The 23732-nt window shown below is 40.0% G+C and overlaps 1 protein-coding gene across 2 annotated transcripts in view; it reads right to left on the reverse strand.

The window, feature by feature from the left end:
- ITPR2 (inositol 1,4,5-trisphosphate receptor type 2) overlaps positions 1 to 23732 on the reverse strand; it is a 472751-nt gene that overhangs the window by 38965 nt on the left and 410054 nt on the right. For both annotated transcript variants that reach the window (XM_038577122.1, XM_038577123.1), the window contains exons 53-55: positions 22097 to 22227; positions 20834 to 20999; positions 10058 to 10218 (exon numbers count right to left, since the gene is read on the reverse strand). In XM_038577122.1, coding sequence (XP_038433050.1) covers positions 10058 to 10218; positions 20834 to 20999; positions 22097 to 22227 — 458 coding nt within the window. The remainder of the gene's footprint in view (positions 1 to 10057; positions 10219 to 20833; positions 21000 to 22096; positions 22228 to 23732) is intronic.

Raw genomic sequence — 23732 nt, forward strand, 5'->3', positions numbered from 1 at the left:
TCTATGCTCCTGGGCACCTTAGTGAACAAGAAGAACAAAAAAGACTGAAACCTTATCTTTGTGATAGTTGATCTTTACTAGTGGATTGTCCATTCTGGACTTGTCACCAGCATTCCAGACCCATGTATCCAGTTTCTCATTGGTCATATGCACTTGAAAACCCAAACAGGACCTACCTAGGCACTTGGATACTATGAGGTACACTGAAATGATCACATTTCTCTAACTTACTCCTGTGCGACCCCGATGATTTAGGTTAAGTCACCACTTCCCCTGCCTTCAGCAAATCCTCTACCTGCATCTTTCCACATCCACCATTTCTTCTCAATCTCCAGTGGTATTTCATATCAGCTTTCATCACAGTTACTGGGTAATGAACTCTTTCTACCTGTTCTTTTTTTTGCTCCCGGATGGTCCCCTTGTATCCATTTCTTACTCTGCCATGGAACATGCTTTCTAAAATACACATCTGATCTTGTCTCTTTGGTTCAATATCCCTGGAGGGCTTCCTTGAACTTTTAGGATAAAGACTCCCAGGCAAGAGGCCCTTGTGATCTGGCTCCTGGTGGCTGTTTTATCTTCCACCCCCCTGCTTAGCCCCACTCTTTCTCTAGACAGGCCCAGCTGCTCTGTGCACCTGCTCCATTCTCATATCCCTGACTTCCTCAAGCATCTGGCGTGACCTTAGGAAGTCTCCCTTCCCGGGCTGTCGGCTCCATGGCAGGCTCCGCCAAGTGAGCCATCACCTCTCCTTTGTTGGCATTCTCTGTCTCCTGGATTTCACCAAAGCTTCTTGAAAGGAAGCTCAACCTTGAACCCCAGGCAGCCCAGCACCTGGAGCACAGTAAGCATTCAGCCTATGTTTGTTGGATAAACAAAGCTTTCACCAATGGGAAATAATTTATTAGCTGGAATTTTAAAGGCATTTTATGTCATACCTCAACTATTGTAGCTGAGAGACTAAGAATTCTATTTCCTTAAAATATTGGAGACATCCTTTCCTCCTTCCAATGGATGTCTTTGGGTTTTGGGGTTTTTCCCCTGCCTTTTCTCCAACACTTGACTTATATACATTTTTTAAAAGATTTTATTTATTTATTCACGATAGAGAGAGAAAGAGAGAGAGAGAGAGAGACAGAGAGACAGAGAGACAGAGAGACAGAGACACAGGAGGAGGGAGAAGCAGGCTCCATGCTGGGAGCCCGACCCTGGGACTCCAGGATCGTGCCCTGGGCCAAAGGCAGGCGCTAAACCACTGAGCTACCCAGGGATCCCCTTGACTTATATACATTTGATCTCAGTCAAGTTTTGTTTGATTCTTCAGTAGGTGAAGCACAGCTAGAGGTAAAATCATAGCCATTGGCCCAGAAAAATCTGTATTTGGGTGTTGATTCAAGCACTTGTTTGCCAAGCATCTTGGATAAGTAATGAGCTTCTCTGAGCCTCTGTTTACATAAAATGGGTATAATTAAATACCATTCAAAGCAGCTAGCACATATAAATTTGGTTTCCTTTCTTCTTGGCTGTTCACACTTTCCCTTTAAGATATATGCCTTGCCTAGAATATATTCCCCCCATCCCTTCTGTCGAAATTCTTTTTAAGGTCCAACTCTCCTCACAATCTTTTCTGTGCAACTATCCCTAGTCCCTTCAGCCAGGAAGACTCCTGCCATCTGTGCTCCAGTGGCTCCATGTCTTATTCATTCTGCCCAACAAATCTATATGGAGTACCTCCTATGTGCTGGGCATTCACTTAGGTACTGGGAATAGAGCAGGGATCAAGCCAGGTGTGTAAATGCTGAAGCCATAGTAGAGAGGAATAAACACATCAATAAGTATAGAAATAATATTAGGGTCAGATTAATATAGGTGTTCTAAAGGGTGATGGGAGAGAAGTAACTGGAATGGGGGTGTCAGGGAAGGTGCTGGGCATGGAAAGAGTTAGTAACAGCAACTGCAAAGAGAAGGCACCTCTATGCCAAGGCTCTGATCAGGGAAGAAGTGTGAATTGCCAAGAAAAGGACCAGTGTGGTTGAACTGTAGTTGGCTAGGGAAGGTGGAATGAGGTGAGACTGGTGAAATAGGCTGGGGCCAGATGGCATAAGAGGGCCATGGGAGAGTTTGGGTCTTATTTCAAGTACTACTGAAGGGTTTTAGACAGCCGCATAACAGTGTAATCTGAGATTTCTCCAGATGCCATGTGTTGGTATGTCTATTTTACCTCTCACCAGAGTTCTGATCTGCGCTATAGTTTCCAGTGACCGAAGCTGTCTTTTCTATCAAATTGTGATTCTGCGAGGCCAGTGACAATGTTTTATACTTGTTTTGATCAGTGCCTTGTGCGTGGTGCTCCCTGGCAAATTCTTCCCAAATTAAATTGAAATATCCTGCAGCCTGTCTTCCTCGCCTGCAATTGTAATAATTGTAATTGCAATACTTCTAATCACTGTAGGAAGCTTGCAGTTGCCAACCCGCTCTAAACAAGTACATTTTTCCTATTTGAATTCCGCTCAGGCCTTCCTGCAATTGTAGGGCTGTCAGCTGACTTCCTGTCTCCCGGCCAGGTCTACTCCCTGCCCTGGACTGAATGTTTACAGTCCCCCTTCTGCAGAGCATGAGGCCCACTGCTGGGGGTGCTGGGTGCAGTTAGCCTGGCCTGCTCTCAAAGCCACATAGCATCAGATAATAACAAAGCATTTATTGACTACTCTCATGTGCTGGGCACATTACGGACACAGTGAGCCTTTCCACTAGCTGTGCAACTTTGGGAAAGTCATCAGTCCTTTACAAGCTTGCTTCCTCATGTGCAGAATGGGGACAGTACTAGCGGAGTGCCTCCTAGGGTTGTTACGAGGCCATAAAAGAGATCACACATGCCAAACACTTAGCACAGCACCTGGCACACAGTCAGCACTCATCAAATGTCAGTTATATTAGTAGTAGTAGTGTGAGTGTACATGATTTTATTTAGTCCTCATAGCAACTCTGCAAGGAAAGTCTTATTATATCCGGGCCAACATTTAACTGGGACACATTGATATGGCTGTCGTAGTTGCTAAGACTATTGCAATATTTCTTAGTTGCCAAATTAGCCACTGTCCCAGCCCTTTAAATACTCCCCTCCCTTGATGACCCTATAGCTTTCTCTGTCCAGGTGCTTTCCCTGGGACCCTGGAGCCCTCCTTACCGCCATCCAGCAATCACAGGGACAGGTTTAGGGCCCTGCACAGCAGGAGGTCTCCCGGGTGAAGCCACATTCAGCCAGTTCTATTCTGAGTGCTGACTGGCTGCCTGTCCTTGCTTCATCGATGGGTCAAGTGAAGTGCGAAGGGGAAAAGTCAGGTCACCAATCTAGTAAATGGAAATCCTAAGAAGTCCAATTTCAAAATCTATTACCTAAAGCTTACTCCTTTACCACGAGCTTCTCATCAACAAGGACTAGAAAAACTAACAAAAGACTTTTTTTTTTTTTTTTTTTGAACGTGAGGAACTATCCCCCAGACATCAACAGATTCAGTTTCTGATCAATTCAGGAAGTAGTCAGGATGCCTGGGTAGCTCAGTGGTTGAGTATCTGCCTTTGGCTCAGGTTGTGATCCTGGGGTCCTGGGATCGAGTCCTGTGTTGGGCTCCCCGCAGGGAGCCTGCTTCTTCCTCTGCCTGTGTCTCTTCCTCTCTCTCTCTCTCTCTCTCTCTGAGTCTCTCATAAATACATAAATAAAATCTTTAAGATAAAAAAAATTCAGGAAGTAGTCAATGATAGGCAGAGGCAGTGCCTCACCTGCCTGCTCTTGTCTTTATTTCCTATCCCACTCCCCTCCATGAGTCTCATTTAAATAGGATTTGGCCCAAATCCTTTACCCTTACTTCCAGCACTAAGGATGGAGTGTTTGAGATGAAGAAGATTAGAAAGATCTTAAATGTGGTAACTCGTGGATATTACATATGAATACTAAATAAGAAATTAGAATAATGTAGAGGATAGACCCCACAATGACAATGAAATCCAGCGTCAGGAATTGAAAAGGATCCCTCTTAAATTGAAGACACATGTCTGGACTTAAAATATGGAAAGCAAAGGTGGTGTTTCCTTCAACATATACATTTACTTCTTAATTGTGCATTTTGAGCTGCGAAGACCCCCTTGGTTTGCCTTGAAATGTAAACATTTTTAACAGTGTCTTACGAAGTTCTAAAGTCTTTCAAATAGGTTTTAAAGATTGAGCAGTTACATAATTGGCTTAATTAGATCCACTTACACAATTAGCATAAATTAGAAACAATAGAATCAGAACATATAATTTCATAGTTATGACACATAACAATAATGCAGAAATTGAGTTGGCAAATGGTGCTAACGCAGGAGGGGTGCATGCAAACCCTAGAAAGCTTGATGTCTTTCATGAGTCCAAACATTTCCCCCTCCAACAGTTACTACTCAAAACATGGTTTAACTATAAACAAGATTAATTTTGAGTTCTAGACACAGAAAACAACATCTAGGAAATTGTAGTTCTTTTCCTTCCTGATGGAGCTAAAGTAATGGGTGACTAGGTTTCTTTTCCAGTTCATCGAAAGGACCATCCCTCTCTTTCCGAAGTCTCAATAGATTATTGCAAGGAAGAATTTATTCTTAAGAGTGGGTTATGCTGTAAAACCCTCCACTGCACATGCGTGCCCCTCTGCCAGGAGAGCAGCCTCAGGCACACTCCTGAAGATGTGCGCACGTATGGGAGGGACTAGGTTTGAGAAACACTGGGAGAGGGGCTTAAATTGCCTTGTCTCTCAAATCGGCCACACGATTTCTAATATTGCATTCATTATACTTGGTTCAGGTGGCCTAACCCTTTCTGCTGCATCTTTATCCTCCAATTTTAAAAGAGGGAAAAGATGACATTTGACTAATGAGAAATTCATGTTCCAAACTCCTGCAGCTATTTTGCTGCATCTTTCTGTAAATTATGTCCAACTACCAGAGGGCTAAGAAGAAACCATTCATTTGTTAATTTACACATTATTTTATTATTCATTCAATAAATGTTTTGGGCTTCCTGGGGGAAAGAGACTATTTCTTACTTATCCTTATATATCAAACCCATAACACAACTGCTAGGAGACAGGAAGCACTCACTGTTTATCAAATCACTTTTAAGGCATATTATAGATATCACCCTGCCCTGCTATTACAAAGAACAAAGGGCTACTCTCTTCCTGGTTGGGGCCTTCAGGAAATTCACAACTATTTTTCGTGTCAAGACAATTATAATATTAACCAAAGCGGGAGTTAAATTGTCCTAGCTGACATCATCATGATAGTAGGACACGGTTTTTGGTCAAGAGTCACGTAAGAAAAAGAGCTTAAGAACACCGTGTACTAAAATAAGGAAGTGATCCTCAAAAACCTACCTGGGGTGGCCAGCCAGGGTCTCAGTGGCAGCCCAGTCCATCTGGAGCACACCGGGAAGGCAGCAATTCTCTGAACATGCACAATACCTCTCTTACAGGCACCTCTGGTTTTGATCCCTCCGCTTGCCAAATTAAGTAATAAATATCCCCCAAAGGCCCCAACCATATCTCAGCAAATGAACACTGAAAATCTGAAAATGTCCTCAAAATGTTAGAGAAACATCTAAAAGCCTTGGGCATTTTTTCTAATGATCTCAATTTTGTTTGTTCCTCCCCAGTCATCATCCTTTGGGTAATGGGAGAAACAAAAGGGCTTAGTGATGCTCAAAGGCCATTACTAGTACAGGCTGGAGGATTTATCCCTTTATACCCTTTTCTTCGGTTTACTGGATTCCCTTTCATTATTTTTACTTTCCTGCAAGCTTTCCTTTTCCCTTCTCATTTTCTGTTCCCAATAAATACTAGCTCAAAATATCAATTCTCTTATCAAAAATGAGGGTCTGCTTATCAAGAGAAAATATATTCCCCAAATACCTTGATCAACTCACATCTCCCCTAACAATATCCTAGAAGAAACTTTGTGTTCATTCAGATACTCAGACAGTGGCTGATACTCAAATAGCTTAGTTTAGCCTCTGAAGGCCAGGGAAGGAAGTTTTAAGTTTCTCTTCATATTTCAGAGCCTTGATCCTATTACTGGATGGATGTAGAGGCAAAACTATTTTTCTTTAGATTCTAACCTCTAGAAATAAATTTATTTACAATGTATTTTTTAAAAAGATTTTATTTATTTATTCATGAGACACACAGAGAGAGAGGCAGAGACATAGGCAGAGGGAGAAGCAAGCTCCCCGTGCAGGGCCTGACGTGGGACTTGATCCCAGAACCCAGGGATCACAACCTGAGCCAAAGGCAGATGCTCAACCACTGAGCCACCCATCCCTACAACGCATGTTTTAATGCATATTGATATAGTAATACATTTGAAGCACTGGAAGTGAAGAATAGGCAGAGGAGAAAATATCCTCCAAACTTGTTATATTCTTGTTTTCTTCACGTCACCATAAGGAAGGAGGCACTTCCTAAAGGTCTCAAAGTACAAATCAGATATATTTAAACAGTGTAGTATAATTCAGATGATTTGCTTTATGAATATGAGGAACTTCCTCATTTTCTTTTGTATAAATCCTTGAGGGTAAAAGGTACATCAATTATGAAGAATTTAAAACTTCTTTCAAAGCTCTACTGATAAATAAGCACTTACATCAACTTGGTAAATGAAGCTATTTTTAAGGAACAAAAATAAAAGTGGTAGGAAAATGTCTGTCAGGTTTCCTTCCAAACTGTTAAGAGGAGTTACCTCTGGGTCAGAGAGAGAAAATACATAGTCTTTGAATTAAGTTGTAGACTTGCTTCAACTTGCTGTGTGCTCTAAAATCTCAATCTCTCTGTCTCTCTTTCTTGCAATCAGGTTTACAAGGCCATAATCTACACAGAGCTTGGAATAACAGATTTTCTAAATTGGGTTCATTAGCTACAGATTATTTTGAAATTTTCCAAAAAGGCTATTCCAGTAAATGGGCACTCTTCTGTGTAAATGACTTTTTGTTTCCATCAGTCCTGAGCTTAATAATTTCACCCTTCCTTCTCTTGGCTATTGAAATTCAGAAACAGTGCCTGTTGTCTTGGCCATACCCTGCTTGGATGAGAATGAGACAGTTCATATTGGAATAAGCTGGTGAGCCCTCCTCCCTCCCGTCACGGTTCTAGAGAGAGCTGATGGAATAGGTTGGGCAGAAACATGGATAAGTATGTGGATACTTAAAAAAAAAAATTTAAGTACAAGTGTTTGGCCAAATGCCGGTTTTCATGTTAAGGCGAAAGATAGGTCTTATGATAAAAGCCACCTGGTGATTTCCTTACTACAAAACCCAAAGGCTCTGTTTGACCAGTCTCTTCTTTACGACCTCTCTGCAGCAACTAATGCTGTTGAAACTCTGACACTGCAAAGCTCATCTCTTTTGACACACTCCACATCCTGGTTTTCCTTTTGCCCCTTTTTATTGTCTTCCTTTCTACTAATTTTAGTTGTCTTTCTTCTTTTTCCTGAGTGGGGGATTCCCCAGGTTCTATCTCAGGCTTTCTCTACCTTCCTCTCATTACACAATCTCCCTTTTTGCATCTCTCCCTAATCCGATGGCTTCAACTTCAGGTGGACAGTCACAGTAAAAACTGTCAGTTGCCGAGTACCTCCACTGTGCTAGCCACGTTTAACATATCATCTCACTGATCACCAATTTTCTTCCTTTTGGATGAGGAGGCAGAGGCCTTGATAGGTTCAAAGATTTACTCAAGATATCCCAGACTGTACAGCAAGTAAGTGACAGAGCTAAGGTTTGAGCCCAGTTCTTTCGGGCTCTAAGGCTCACGCTATTGTCACTACCCTGTCCCTCCTAATTTATGACTCAGCTTCCAGTCTTATTTCAAAATCAACAAGTGTTCTTCTCTGGCCAGCCTCTCCTCTTGCAGAAGACCTTCTGAAACTCATACACCACCTTTCTCCCAATGATCAGGATCACAACCTCAGGCATCTTGGGTTCATGCTGCAGTCACCTGCCTCTCCTGATTCTCCTCACCCCTAATCTCATCAACTGCCAAATACCACCTGTGACTTCATCTTTTCCTTCTCCCAACCAGCCTACACACCACAGCCTGACTACTGTCCTAGGCCACATCATTCCTGTAGTGAAATCCTTCAGTGACTTCCCATTCCTGATGAAATGATAGCCAAAACTGACACTTACTGCTCAAAAGTCCAATCTACTTTCTCTATCATATCTCTCAGAGCTCCTTTACAAGTGAAACTGGGCCAATGTCCTCCAACTGTCTGAGTACTCCATCTCTATGCCTTTGTTCAGGCTTCTCCCTCTTATAGGAACTCACTTTTAATCCAACAGATACCCCCAAATCTCTACAAATCCTACCCTGTCTGATACACTGTCCCCCAACACATACATGCACACACAACAATTCCCTTCCACCATCTCTCAGCTGGATGTCACTCAACATCTTTAAGCCTTCACAGATTTTTCATTTGTTCCACTCTTGGGGAACTTAGCCTATTCTACTTCTGGTTTGTTATTTTCCTCTCCCTTTTATTAAGCTTTAAATTCCTTGGCAGAGAAGGCATGTGTCAGACTCTTCAGTGTGTTCCCCCGAATCTTTTAGTCCAAGCGACACAATGGATGACAGTATACAGTAATGTGAAGTTGCATTTTAAGCATAATGCTCTACATGTTTTTATCCCCAGTAAGCAGATGCAAAATATTTCACATCGATGGTCCCTGAGCATCTTAAGATCAAGAATGTATACATAATGACTGGATTCCTATCTTCAAGCCAATTACCTTTTTTTTTCCTAATGTAGAAGGGAGAGTGGGGGAAATGGAAACATGGAGAAAAAGAAAGAATATTAGGTTCTGCCACTGTCACATAAAGAATGACAACTTCATAGTAAGATGCAAACTACTAGCATATAGAACCACTTATAGTGGGATACAAATCAAAAAGAAAAAAAAACCATGAAAAATGCTCAGCAATAAAAATTCAAGGTACATGTAGCTCTCCTGTGACACATAAATATTGTGAGGGAAGATAAATTACTGCAATGTTAACTTGTACTTATTAATATGTTACCTGCCAAACATGTTCTTTGGTTGCTCCATTGACTATAGTTTACGCCTTCCTATGTGCATGACCAGCTTCCAGAAGGAAGGACACACAGCCACTGTCACCTGACTCTCCTGGAGCTTTGGCATTGGTGCTCTTACTAAATGGTATCCTCTCAGACCAGGAAGCAAGGAGGATCATGATTCTTCTGAAGCCTCATTCTCACATAGTGAACACAGTTTTGTAAGAGGATTTTTGAGGAAAAAAATTCCAACATATAGCTATGTTTATTAGAAGAATATAAGAATCTATATTGGATACAGTAATACTCACTAAACGTATAGCATGATACACTAAAGTTGTAACTCTGACTTCTCTTTAAGCCACTTAGTTTCAGTCTTCTGTAAAACAGAAGAAAGTCCAAATCATGGACAACCACAGCCTCTGCTACTGATCTTCATGAGGAGTTATATAAGCAACTAGATATAGCCGAATCAGTACCAATTGTTACCAACAATCCAAACTGTATGTAGACAAGAAGCAAGTGTTCTCCCATTGAGATCAAACATTATACCCTTCCCAAACATCGTTAAATTTCTTAAACTCTTGATTTCTGAAATCCAAGGAATTTCTTAAAGTCTGACTCTTCCATTCATATTTGCCAATGGGAAAGTTCCAGATTTGGGGAACTGAGACATCAGCAGTGACACAAGGTCAGAAGATGGCACACGTGACTGAGATGGTGCTATTCGCTGCACAGAGAATTCTTCAGTAAATATCATCTGTGCACTTAAGACTTAGATTGGTTTCTATAACCGAGAAGTCCAACGATCTAGCCAGCATGAGGATTCTTCAGTGATTGACAGTTCTATTTAGAAGTTAACCAAATGATTAGCAGAACTTCTCTGGGGAGAAGGGTAGGGTAGAGAAGGGGAAAGCATACAAATGCAACCTAGTCAGGTTAAAACTCTCTCACCACTCACCACAATCATTTGAGCCACATAACTTTCAGGTCCAGTGTATTCAGTTGGGTCTTTAACCTTCACCAGGACTAGGAAGTACAAATAATGCCACATATTGTGTTCTGACTTGATGTGCTCCTCAAATGAAACTGTTTTATTATCAAACTTGTCCCTCTCAAGTCCTGCAAAACACAGAATACACAATGTATGTAATTTGTCATTTAATCAGCACTTACTTCTTAGCATAAGAACAAAACATCATAATTATGTGAATAAAGGCTTTCCACAAGTTATGATTAAAAACTACACAGTACACAAGGCCTCCAGATAAAAGGCCATAGTTTGTAGATTTCTTCCCAACTAACTTTTTCCCCCCACCACCCCTCACCCAATGGATTTTTGGAGATGCGTGGTCCTGTTATAGTTGTAAAATCTGCAGATAATTTTATTATTTATTTATTTAACTTCTTTTTTTAATTTCTTTTTTTTTTTTTGCAGATAATTTTAAATACAGCCATGTCAAAACTGTGTGATTAAACTGGACCACAAGTCCAAGAAAAGGAAGTAAAAATGACTGTGCAATAAAAGGCATGCTTGTTAATCAGGACAGAAAAAAAGTTATTTTATCCAGGAACTTGAGTAAAAAGAGGAGAGGCAGCTGAGAGAGTCATCTTGAAAACCACTTGTAATCAGTGACAGGCAAGCCAGCATCCACAGTGATCTTTGCTTTGAGTGCAGAAAGAGGTTCAACTTATCCAGCCCTTTAGACTACTGTGTTTCTGGCATTTTAAGGAATATCCAGGGCAGATTTTCAGCTGCTGGAAGGACACTGAGGAGAGGTTCTGCATAGTAAGATTCTTTTCTCTCAAGGGTTGAAGAGTGGATGAAAGAAAATGAATGGAAATGAAGAAAAACATCTATGGAAAAATTAGTTTGATTGCCAAGTAAAATGGGATGTTGGGATTCAGTCTGGTTTTGCAGTTCAGATACTGTAGAAGAAACTAGGAAATTGAATTCCAATCCTGGCCATTCTTTACTAAGCATATTTAAAAAAAAAAAAAAACCATTCAAGCATGAAGAAGAAAGACTCTTTTTAAATAATAAGATATAAAGTACAATAAGTAAGAAAAAAAATCTGTCCCTGGTGAAAGGGTGACCTCTTAAATTATATTATTGGATATATTAATGGAAAATACCATAAAATTAGCTGGCTGATGGTGACGCCTCATCTTATTTGACCCATCATCAGCTCAGCATGGCCCAAATGAAATCCATAATCTTCCCCTAAAACTGCTCCACCCACAGTTCCCCTCTTCATTCCATGGCAACTCTAGTCTTCCAGTTGTTCAAGCCAAAAACTAAGGAGTCATCCTTGAATCCTCTCTTTCTCTCACCCATATCCAATTCATGTTGAAATTCTTTTGGCTCTACCTTCAGCATATATGTGGAATCTGGTCACTTCCCATCACCTCCATAGTCGCCATGCTCATCTGAGTCTTCATCTCTCTCATCTGGACTACTGCAATTGCCTCCCAGGCCTCCCTGTTTCCACTTTAACTCTCTGTGTCCTATACTCAACATAGCAGCCACTGAGATACTTCAAAACCCTAAGTAGGATGGTGCTTCTCCGTTCCAAACCCTGCAGTGATTCTCTAGCAACTCAGAGTACAGGTGAAAGGCATGGCCTATGAGTAGGGTTGCCAGGTAAAATACAAGATGCTCAGGTGATGCCAAGTTAAGTCTGAATTTCAGATAAATAATGAACAATTGTTGAGTAGAAGTAGGTCCCATGTAATAACTATTAGTTAAGCTGTAAGTGATGTGGCCCTATAGCCTCTCTAACCTTGTCCCATACTCTCTTCCCCCTTGCTAACTCTCCTTCAGCCCTACTGGCCTCCTTGTTCCTTGCATGTATACTCCTGCTTAATGGCTTTTGGACTGGTTGCTTCTTCTGCCCACAGTCGTCTTCTCTCTGGTGTCTCTTTGACTAACTTCCTCACCTTCAAGCTTTTGCTCAAATCTCACCTTCCCCATCTGACTTAACTTGATGATATTTAATCCTATGACCTGTCCCTTCCCTTTTGCCAACAGCCTCAATCACTCTTTCTCTTTTATCCTCTCTTTCCTACAGTGCTTATCACCTCCTAACAGAATGAACATAGCCATGCCACAGTTGTTAAATTAAGCTGGACACAAGTCTAAGATAAAGAGGAAAAAATGATGGTGTGAGAAAAAGCCTCCCTGCTAATCAGTACAGAAGAAAGGAATGCCATTTTATCCAGGCACTTAGATAAGAACTTATTATATTTGTTATTTATTGTGTGTCCATGAGCAGATGTATTTGTCTCTTTTCTTCACCGATGGTCATAATAGCTAACACTGGTATCTGGTTTATAGTCAGCACTGAATACAGCATTTATTGAGTGAATTAAGAATATTTTACCAATAAAATATTATTCCACTTGGGTGACTATAATCAAAAACAGATTAATAACGAATCTTGGTGACGATGTGGATGAACTGGAGCCCTTATACCCCAATGTGGGAATGTAAAATAGTGCAGCTACTTTAGAAAACAGTTTGGCAGCTCCTCAGAGGTTAAACATAGAGTTCTCATATGACCTAGCAGTTCCACTGTAGGTGCCTAGCCAGAAGAACTGAAAACATATGCCCACACAAAAGTTAGGACATGAATGTTCATGGCAGCATTATTCATAATAGTCATGAAGTAGAAATAATCCAAACATTCATCAACTAATGAAAATGTAAGCAAAATATGGCATATCATACAATGGAATTTTGAGCCACGAAAAGGAGGAGGCCCTGATGTGTGCCTACAACATGAATCTTGAAAACCTCATACTAAGTAAAAGAAGCAGGTCACAGAAGGCCACATATTATATGAGCCCATTTATGTGAAATGTCCAGGATAGGCAAATCTGTAAAGACAGAAAGTAGATCAACAGTTGCCTAGGGCTGAGGAGGAGGAAAGGCTGGGGGTGGAAAGTTGGTGGTGATGGCTAAACAGTATGAGGCTTTTTTTGAGGGCAATGAAAATGTTCTAAAATTGTGATGATGGATGCCCAACTCTGAATATACTGAGAATATGGGTGAGGAGTAAGGTATTTAAATTATGTCTTAATAGAGGTACTTAGAAAGAGAGAGAGAAAGAAAATATTAAAGTAGATTTTCCCAGAATTCAGTTCAAACAATTACTTCCTGCTGCAAGGTATATAAGGCTATAAAAATAATGTGTCTACTATTAATTAATCTGTAATATGGTAGAGGAAATAGACAGCTTGCATTATATCCTGAAGTGGTATAAACTGACAAGGAAGCACACGGGAGGACAAAATGAATTGTGACAAGGTGCATTTTAAAAGGCTTAAAATGGTAATAAGAACTACCTAACCTTTATTGAGCACCTATTAGTGTTGACAACAACATAAAGATGTTTAAATATGCTCTTCTAATTACAGTAACCCAATCTGACTTTTAGCATGCAAGTAAAGAGATTCAGAGGAATTCAATAATTGCTCAGGTTAACATCTCTTGTTAGTGGAGAAGTCAATAGATATTTAAATAAAAAAGTGTCTAGCTCTAAAGCCACGTTCTTTGGTCTTCTGGGCAAAGGAAAGGGCCAGGCAAAGTTAGAGATGAAAGTGGATTACCTGTTTGGGGGAGCATCAATTCCTCTGAAGGGAACATTTGGAAATGTAGATGAAATAGTACATTTGGCACAAACTGTTAAAGGCAGTGGGGGGTGGAAAAGTTGGGAACTGGTTGTCTTTCATCTTTGTTGGTTCTTGTTCTCTAAGCTTTATTGGCCATTCCCATGATTTCAACCATTATTGTGCTGGCGATGTATCCCCAGCACCGACCTTTCTTCTCAACTTCAGTTTCTATTTCCAGCTGTCTACTAGGTGAATCCCCCTGCGTTGCTTATTGGCATGTCAAACTCAACTCATCAAAAATGTGTTTCTTTAGCTCTTCTTCACCTTTGTTAATGAAGTCCTTGTCAATCAGGGAATGTGAACACATCTTTGGACTCACACTCTGACAATATACTCTGTGCACATTTTTTACAGTGACTCTGACTTTCTCACCATTCTCCAAACAAACCAAGTTTTTGGAAAATTCTATGCTTCCACCTCCTCTCTTTCGTGCATTACAGGTATTCCTTCTTCAAGGATCCGCTCAACTATCACTGACTTGCACATACACAAACAGTTAGTAAATCCTCCCTGTGCCCATAACACTTTGCTATGAAAATCTTTTCATTTCTAACTTAGCCTCTACTACTTTACCGTCTGATTTATTTTTGTATTATCGGCATCTGGCATAGTATCTGGAAAACAGTAGCCATTCAACTAACATTGAAAGAATAATTGAAAAAAATGAATAAGAGGGAGAGATTGAAGAAAAGTCTTAGGGTGACTATTTAAGAAGGCTTGATGTCTAATTAGAGGTACAGATTCAGGAGGAATCAAGAATGGCCCTAAAACTCTCGACCTGAATGACTGAACTTTTGGTAATATCAGTATAGTAAGGGGAAAAAAAACAAGAAGGAAGAGACTTCAGAGTGAAGATGCATTTGATTTGGGATGTGTTGAATTTACAAAGCCTATAGAACAACCAGTGTTGGGCTGTTAGATCAGAAGCTGGAAATTTTATTTTATTTTTTTAAGATTTTATTTATTTGTTCATGAAAGAGAGAGAGGGAGAGAGACAGAGACAGAGACAGAGAGACAGAGACCCAGACAGAGGAGAAGCAGGCTCCATGCAGGAAGCCTGATGTGGGACTCGATCCCAGGACTCCAAGATCATGCCCTGGGCTGAAGGCAGGCGCCAAACTGCTGAGCCACCCAGGGATCCCCAGAAGCTAGAAATTTTAAACAGAGACATCAAGGTGTAAATATACTAATTCAAGGATAAATGACAAAATAAACAATGAAAATCAGCGTACCGGAGGAGATAACCAAAGCAGAAAGAAAAGAAGGATAAGAGGAACTTTGTATGCTCAACATAAAGGTTTCAGAAAAAACAAGATGGTACGTATGACATGTTTCCCACATAGTAGGACTACAGTGAGGGCACACACCCACCCATCACCCAGGCATCCCCACACCTTCTTCTTTGCTCTATTTTTCCACACAGCCCTTAGCATCATACATCCTATGTATGTTGGAAAATAAGCTCCATGATGGCAGTAAATTTTTTCTATTTTTGTTCACTGCAGTACCCTGGCACATTGTAGATACTCAATAAGTAACTGTTGAACAAGTAGATGTATAATGACCCTAATCCTCAAGTACAGATAAAGAATAACATACTAAGAGAAGAACACACTTCTCCTCTCTGATAGTATAGCCTTTATTTCTATTAAATCACTTAGAAATATCTTTAATTCTAGGCACATTACCACCTCAATCCTTCCTCCATTTTGTTATTTTGTCACACTGGTCTGTCAACATCTCCTTCTTACTGGATTTTCAGCCTCTAGTAATTCAAAATTAATAATTAATATGGATACCAGTGCCAATTTGTTCCTGTGCTTACTGCTTCAGCTCTGTCATCTCCTAATCATCAGCCTATCATGACCACCTTCTGGATCACTAGCAATTGTTTTCTGAGTCATAACTCTCAAACATCTGGTCATTGCCTTCAAGGCTAAGAACATCCCATCTGCTCTCGTTGACTGTAGCAGAATCTATCTCCACGTCTGTTGCTACTATGTGTGTCCACTATGGGTGTCACTTGGTATGTGTGCTGCTGGAGCCCTCTCTCCTACTGTGGAGATTCTCTCCTCTGTTGTTTGATAAGATATCCCTCTCTGGATCACAACTTAACACCCAACTCTTACAAGAACCATTTATCAATTAATCACAACTGTTTTATTGCCTGCTAGCACAACCCCCAATATCCCAACTGTCTAAATCATTCCTGTAATTAAGTTCTTACAATGTATATGGTATGTATTAGGTCTTATATGTGATAAGTAATTCCAGGAATGAACGCATATCTAGATATACATTATGATAATGCTTCTCACAGTTTTCTGCTAAAGGTCATTTGAGGGCAGAGAGTAGAGAAACTTTATTCTGCTGGGGTCACAGGGGTTGGCAGCTATAAGTGCCTGGGATTACTTTTCAATTTTTTAAAAAATCTGTTTTATCTTATAATTCACATTAAATTTGTTTTACTTTAAAAAATTTATTTTACTTTATAGCATACTATTTGTTCTAATGTAAAAAATACTATTAAAATTTATTCTTAGGTCAAATTACCTAAATGGTCTCTCAATTTTTGAATAAATGTGAAGCTTCTGGAAAATAGACCATGTCAATCTAATATCTCCTCCATATGGCTCCTGATACATCACCCTATATCTCTGTGGTAATTAATGTATATGCTACAGAAACAATACTCTGAATGTGACAAAATTTAAAATAACTTGGAATAGGTGCACCCAGGTTTTTTGTCTGCAGTATATATCAATCTAGTACTTAACTACTTTATCTTCCTTTTGTAGGTTATAAGCCACATAATCATAGAAACTGTGAATTTATGCTGATTTATTGAATGGTCATTCATTAAGCAAATATTTATGAATGGTCCTCAACACATACTATGGCAGCATCAAAATAAATAAGACATGACTCTCTTAAAGAAAGGAAATTAATGTGCACTGAGGGCCACTCAGCTAAGCGTTGAGTTAGGCATTTTGATACACATGATCTCCATTATACTCACTCAAATCCCAAAAGATGGCATTATATTCCCCATTTTACAGATGGGGGATTAATAGTTCAAGGTCAGAAGGAAACTTGGCCAAGATCACATGTCCAGGATGTGGAACCAGTGTGTTTACTTAACCATAAAGTCCATGCCCTTTCTACGATGTGACAGTGTACAGCATCCAACAGAGATAAGACAAGAAATATGTATGGCACCATGCTGTTAAGTGTGATGTGAGCAATTCAGAAGCAGACACGTTTGCTGCTGGTTAGTGAAATCTGAGAAGGCTTCATGGAATAGTGGCATTGGAGCTGGCCTTAGGGAGAGAAAGTTGCAGCTCAATAGCTTTGGAGTCTGGGCATTCCAAATGGAAACACCATAACTGAGAACATGTGAAGACTTACTAAGTTGAAGATGAGTAATGCAGTTGGGCTGGAAGTTGGTCTATAAACAGGGGAACATTGGGTGAAAAGGTGAGCAAAAAAGGGAGCCTGATTATGGAGTGCCTTACATGCCAGGAAACTTGGAATTTTAGAGTTACAGACTGTGCAGTGCTCTAGATAGCCTTTTGAGAGAGGAACTGATGGATTTAAACTGGAAAAATTTGGCTGCAGTAAGCAGAACTTTTTGGGGTATAAGCCACAGTGAGCCTGAAGGACCAAGGTATGGCTGTGTGGAAGGAAGTGAGTGAGAATGGGGATGCGGATTCATTAGCACAGTAACTAGTGTACCTGGAACAGGAAAAAGGAGGTGCTAAAAATGATGGAGAAGCTTCCAGGCCAGAAAACTAAAGGCATAGAGGGATAAGATCGATGGCAATATTGAGGTCAGGATAAATTGCTCGGTCAGAGGAAGAAGATGGAAAGTCAAGATGCACTGGGTTTAAGACATGGTAGACTTGGCTGCCAGAAGTCACACTTGTTAGGTGTCAGTCAATAATCAAAAACACAGGACAACAGCCTGGAGAAAGGTTGGAGCTATGGTTGCACATTTGGCAATAATCTGCATAAAGGTGGTATTAAAGAAGAGGGCAGAGAGAAGAGACAAGATGATGATAAAATCTGAACCTGTTAATCCAGTGGTGGGGAGAAATCTTGTGATAGAACTAGAGAATGAGCAATCCAATGCAGAAGAAAAGGTTAGCAGGCAACCAACAGAGAGAGCTGAGAAAAGCATTCAATTTGATGATGAGGGTTATTGTGATGTTCTAAGGAATTTATAGGTTATAGGTTTTCTTCACAACTGTAACCAAAGAGGATTTTGACGGCAAAGTGAAAACCTAGAGGAGCAGGAATGCTACTTTGTGATGGGCTTGCTTTGCTGTTCATCTTTCTTGTTAGAATATGAAACCCAGGATCATGGCCTCAAATGAGGCGCACATCTAACTGATACATTCTTCCAAAGAACCATTTTCCCCGAGGTTGTGCGCTGACATAATAGTTATTATGATTGTGAAGGACAGGACTTAGAGGAAGCACTGTAAAAGCAAGCAATGAGACACACAGAAAGATTTTCAAGGGTAGCATCTCTTTTCCTCCATGGAACTCACTCTTTCATACAATGCTTCTCTTCCCCAAATCACCAAATTATTGTATGATATCTTCCTTGGCTACATCCCAATCTCACTTCCCCCCATACAATCTAGACGTATAAAAAAAGACTTTTCTTTCTGCCTCATTTCCTTCTGGTAAATCTCCCCCAGCATTGTACAACTTATCCTTAGGGAAAGTACTCCATCTTTACTCTGAATCACCTGAATGAGAAATCCAAAGGCTCTACTTGGCATAATACTGGCCATCTCTGATTTGAAATAGTTGATAATCAATCACTTTATTCTCAAGGCTGTGGCCTCTCCTCATATCCACGTGTCACATATTCCTGGTTCTCCTCACACCATTCTGACTGGAAAGATCTGAGTGTGTGTGTTTGTGTGTATGTGTGTGTATCTGCCCAAACACGCAAATGTGTGAGCATTTGATCCTCTTTCTCTCAACTCTTCAGTGCTGATTATTTCCCACTCTAAACCTCATCTTCTTCTCTTTCCCCTCTGAAGTCCTTCCCCACACTCTGGCTTTTGCTGCCACACACAGAGAGAGGATTTCCCAATTACTGTCACTAGCACAGACTCACTGTCTGAGGCTCAGACCCACGCTGACCTCTGTGCTTGGCGTGGCCCACTGGGGTGTTCAGTGCAAGCTGGAATTTCAGTATTTCCAAAGCCAAACTCAGCATATTCCTCTCCAAATTTTTCTTCTTCTTTTCTTCTCAAACTGAACTGTTGGAACTACCATTCAGCCAGGCACCCGACTATCTTTCATATTCATTCCTACCCACAGAGATTTAAAACCTCATCTCTATTTCACGACCCTGTTCCCTACCCTTAACACTGCCACCCTAACTCCTCTGCATCAAGGTTTCATTACCTTTCACTTGCACTATGTCCCCTGACAAACAACCTTCCTTAGTTGCCCCCTTGCTCTGAAACAAAAATTAGACCCTGTACTCCTCTACATAAATTCTTTCATGGTTCAGCATCCTTTATAAGTCTATAGGACAAAGTCCAAGTTTTTGTTTATTTGTTTGTTTGTTTTAACAAAAAAGGCCATGTTCTGGTGAACCTCTTCTCTGGGCATACACTGCTCTGAAATTTCTGCTCCAGCAACACTGAATACCTTATAGTAACTGAAGACTCCCATTGCGCTATTCTTCCCTTCATGCCTGTTCTTATACTGGTCACTCTGCTTCTTCCCACTTTATTTTATTTTCTTAAAGATTTTATTTATTTATTTGAGAGAGAGAGCATGCATGAGCAAGGGGAAGGGTAGAGGGAGAATCAGACTCCCCACTGAATGGGGAGCCCAATGTGGTGCTTGATCTCAGGACCCCAGGATCATGATCTGAGTCAAAGGCTGAACGACCCAGGCAACCCTGCTGCTACCCACTATAATATGACTGTTTTCCATCTTTTACCATTAGTTCAGTGACCATCTCTTCTAAAAGCCTTTTCTGACTTTCTTGCCTGGTCCCTACCACAGTCTGAAGGGGTATTATAGCCTGTGAACTTCTCTATCAGGTCTTAACACACTAGGCAGCAATGATACTTATTTTGTTTGTATTCCAAAATAGATTGTGAACACCCTGAAGAAGGGCATGTCCAACCCATGTTTGTTTCCTTGGAATACAATTCATTGTTACAGGTTAGTACTTGGTACACCTCTGAGTGTTGGAGGAATTCTGGAAAGGTTTGAGAAACCCATTGAGGAGAATGAGACAGTTGACAAAAGGTGAATCAAGGAGGCAATGGGATTTATTGAGGGCCCAAATTGAGTTATATAGAATAATGTTGTAGTGAAGCCCTTACACTTATTTTGTAACTTTAACCAAAAGATTCTTCAGCTCAACATGGTCAAATAGATGGCAAGGATAACATGGATTTGGGGATTATTCAAAGAAGAGGAAGAATTAATTCCAGGATGTTAGGCCAGCTGCAGAGACCAAGAAAGGGCTGATGTATATTGAGAGGAAGGTAGAGACAAAGAGGTATGATGGGGGCAAGGAGAGAGTTGGGTGAGTCTAAGAGCTAACAATAGGGAAAGAGGAGGAGAGTGTAGAGTGTGGGGTGTGTGTGTCTGTGTATAAGATTGAGAGAGAGAAAAGAAAAAATGAGAGAAGATATAGTGAATAGAAGTTCAAGCTGCTAGAATCATCTGTGGATTCATATTCTAACAAAATAAAAAAAAACATTCTGTCATTTAATCAATATGTTATTGTGATTAAAAATCTGTTTGCCAGTTGGTGTAACCTTTTGAAATTTTGCAACACGTTCTACAGTCAGAGAATCATACAAATTGCAGAAAAAATGACAAGATAGCTTTCGGATATAATTCTTCTATTTCTGGAAGCAGAGAACCCTAGTGTAATGCTCAGTTACATAATTTTCATCCAGCTTTCATTTTGAAATTATTTTTCCCAAAGCATGACAAATAAAAATCACTCTAGCCTCTCCTTCTTCCTTGACAGTTTCTTCACCTATTATTTTAGTAACTTGAGAACACTTACCACAAATGAAGCAGGTTGTCTTTAGAATTTCCTCTTTTTTCTGTTTTTCACTTCTGAGATCAGCAAAGGTATCAATGATAACACCAAAAATCAAGTTAAGAACAATAATGATGACAATGAAATAAAAAAGAAGGTCGTATACTACTCGGGCAGCAAACAAGGGCTCCTAAAATAAAAATTTAAAGAAAAATATACATGTATATATATTTTCAAGGTACATTGATTTGACAAATTGCCTAGCAAAGAGAATATATTCAATAAATATTTGCTGAATGAATATAAATAGTACTCCAAGTTGGGAAAAATAAGACCCACTTTCTATCTTCATTTTCTTTTCTATAAGTGTTGTGAAATAAACTTCACATCTGTTTCCAGAGCCTGTCCATTCTCCAGAATGAGGACTTACATCCCTCCCCCCAACGGGGGATGTACCTTTTATTAAAAACCACTTTATCATAATGCTAAATGCATTTTGGCACATTAGGATCCTATCCCAGAAGCTGCACAAAAGGTAGACAAGTAGCAATTCTCAAGGTCAGGGATTAGGGAGCTGAGAAGGACCTAATGCTTCATCAATTTCTAGAGTAGATTTTGTTCTTGGCTGTATAGGGTCAAGTACAGACAGCTCAAGCTTACTTCTACTTGATGGGCAGTATTAAAACACACATTAGAGACACTGTAATCCAGTTGTGTCATAGATGAGGAACCATTAGATGAACTGGCAATATGCTACAGCTGGCCTGTTGTAGAGCGTTAAGATATTTCAAGCCTCTCTTCTGGTGCTTGAGCTTTTGCAGCTAATGAGAAATTTTTTAGCCTTGCCATTTTAATATATGAAATCATGTTAGAATTTGTTCAGATTTTATATTCATCATGGATAAATAATGGTGACCATTACTATTCAGAGGCAAAGAGTATATCTTCATGCCTGAGAAGCCTGATAGACAAGAGGCAGCCTAGTTTCTGTTATTTATGTAACAACTCCTCTACCAAGTTTGTAGTCATGATCTCATTGCTGTAATACAATACACAGTTCAGACTTGGAAACTTTTCATAACCTTACTAACAGACATAGACTTTTTAGTACATTAACTACTTCTGTGTAATTCTAGTATCCAATTAATTGGTTTTAATGGCCACCATTATGCTTTTAAAGCACACAACACAATACAGCATCCTGAAAACAGAAATCGTATTGTAAATACTAAGAAAATGTAAAAACCGATTATGCTGTTCTTAAAATTTTTTTTTCCTCCAGCTTACGTCTTTTGATGGTCTCCTCAAGACATCTCCCACACCACCACCATTCCTGAGGCCTTGGTTCAAGACGGTGACAATGCACATGAGGAGAGTGTCACATGTCCTTTCAATTCCATCTTCATACTCTTCATCAGCTAGGAAGACACACACATTCAACCATGCAGCAAACTCATGTTTTAAATATGCTGTTGTCTACTTCTAGATATCCACTTCTCTTTTTTTAAAAAATATTTTATTCATTTATTCATGAGAGACACACACAGAGAGAGAGGCAGAGACACAGGCAGAGGGAGAAGCAGGCTCCATGCAGGGAGCCCGACATGGGACTCGATTCCAGGACTCCAGGATCACGCCCTGTGCTGCCCTATCCACTTTTTTATAACTGTGCCATGGCACAATTTTTTGAAGCATGGAACATGTATTTTCCATGTCATAGCACAAAACTAACAGGGACTGGGAAGGCCACACAATCGTATTCTGAAATACATGTTTTCTTCTGAGAGTGAAAAATGACAGAATGAAGAGGACAAAGTATAAGAAAGCTCCTATGCCTCGTGCACTATTATAGTGGGGGGATGTTGTGTTAAGACCTCAGGAAAACAGTCAACTCATGTGGGAAGCAAAGATACTGCAGGTATAAGAGCAAGTGTAAGGGACCTGAGTGGGCATGGCTTCAAATTATACTCTGTCCCAGGACTGAGACTTGGGTAAGTCACTTGACCTCATCTGTGAAATGGGGAGGTCTGATGAAGGATGACACCCTCCAGAAGATTATATTGATATGTAAAACACTGCACAGAGATTTGCATCCACATAGTAGGCACTTAAAAATTAAGGTAGATACTATTTCATTAATTTAATTGAGCATTGGAGCTCTTTTAATGATGAGCATTGGGCTATGGACAAGAAGCACAATATATTTATGTGAACAATTTACTTCATGTGAATGTACTTCTGTGGAAGTATTTAGGGAGAAATGAAGAGACAGAAAAGATATAATGTGATAGAAAAATTTCAGGTCTTATTTGGTTTAAAGGTAAAGGGACCAAACTTCATAATAATTTCCCAGTCATTTAAAATAGTGAAAAGTTCATACTACATTAGAAGCAGGATTTCTGGGACTCCTGGGTGGCTCAGTTGGTTGAGCATACTACTCTTGTTTTTGTGATCTCAGGGTCATGAGATCAAGCCCTGCATCGGACTCTGCGCTCAGTGTGGAGTCTGCTTGAAGATTCTTCCCCCCTCTGTCTCCGTTCCCCTCTGTTCCTCCCCAACTTTGTGCATTCATGCTCTCTCTCAAATAAATAAATAAATAAATAAAATCTTAAAAAAAATAATCAGGATTTCCTAAAATTGAGAAGTGTGCAGAAAGGTACTTTTCTTGTTACAAGACTCAAGAACCTTAGTGGTATTAAATTTTGGAATTGTGTAGCCACAGGCAGGAATATGAAAACAACCAAAGGGTGAGAGCGAAAGAAACAGTCTAATTTTGTCTACATGATCCATGACCAACAGCCTGATTGGTACTTTGCTACAAAAAGGCTGATTTTCCTCTTGTGAAGTGACTTTATTTTAACCTCACATGCATGGGAATATCTTGATATTTTCACTTTATTCAGAGCTGTTTCTTTTTCAGACA

This window comes from Canis lupus, chromosome 27 (assembly GCF_011100685.1).
Source record: "Canis lupus familiaris isolate Mischka breed German Shepherd chromosome 27, alternate assembly UU_Cfam_GSD_1.0, whole genome shotgun sequence".
Lineage (NCBI taxonomy): Eukaryota > Metazoa > Chordata > Mammalia > Carnivora > Canidae > Canis > Canis lupus.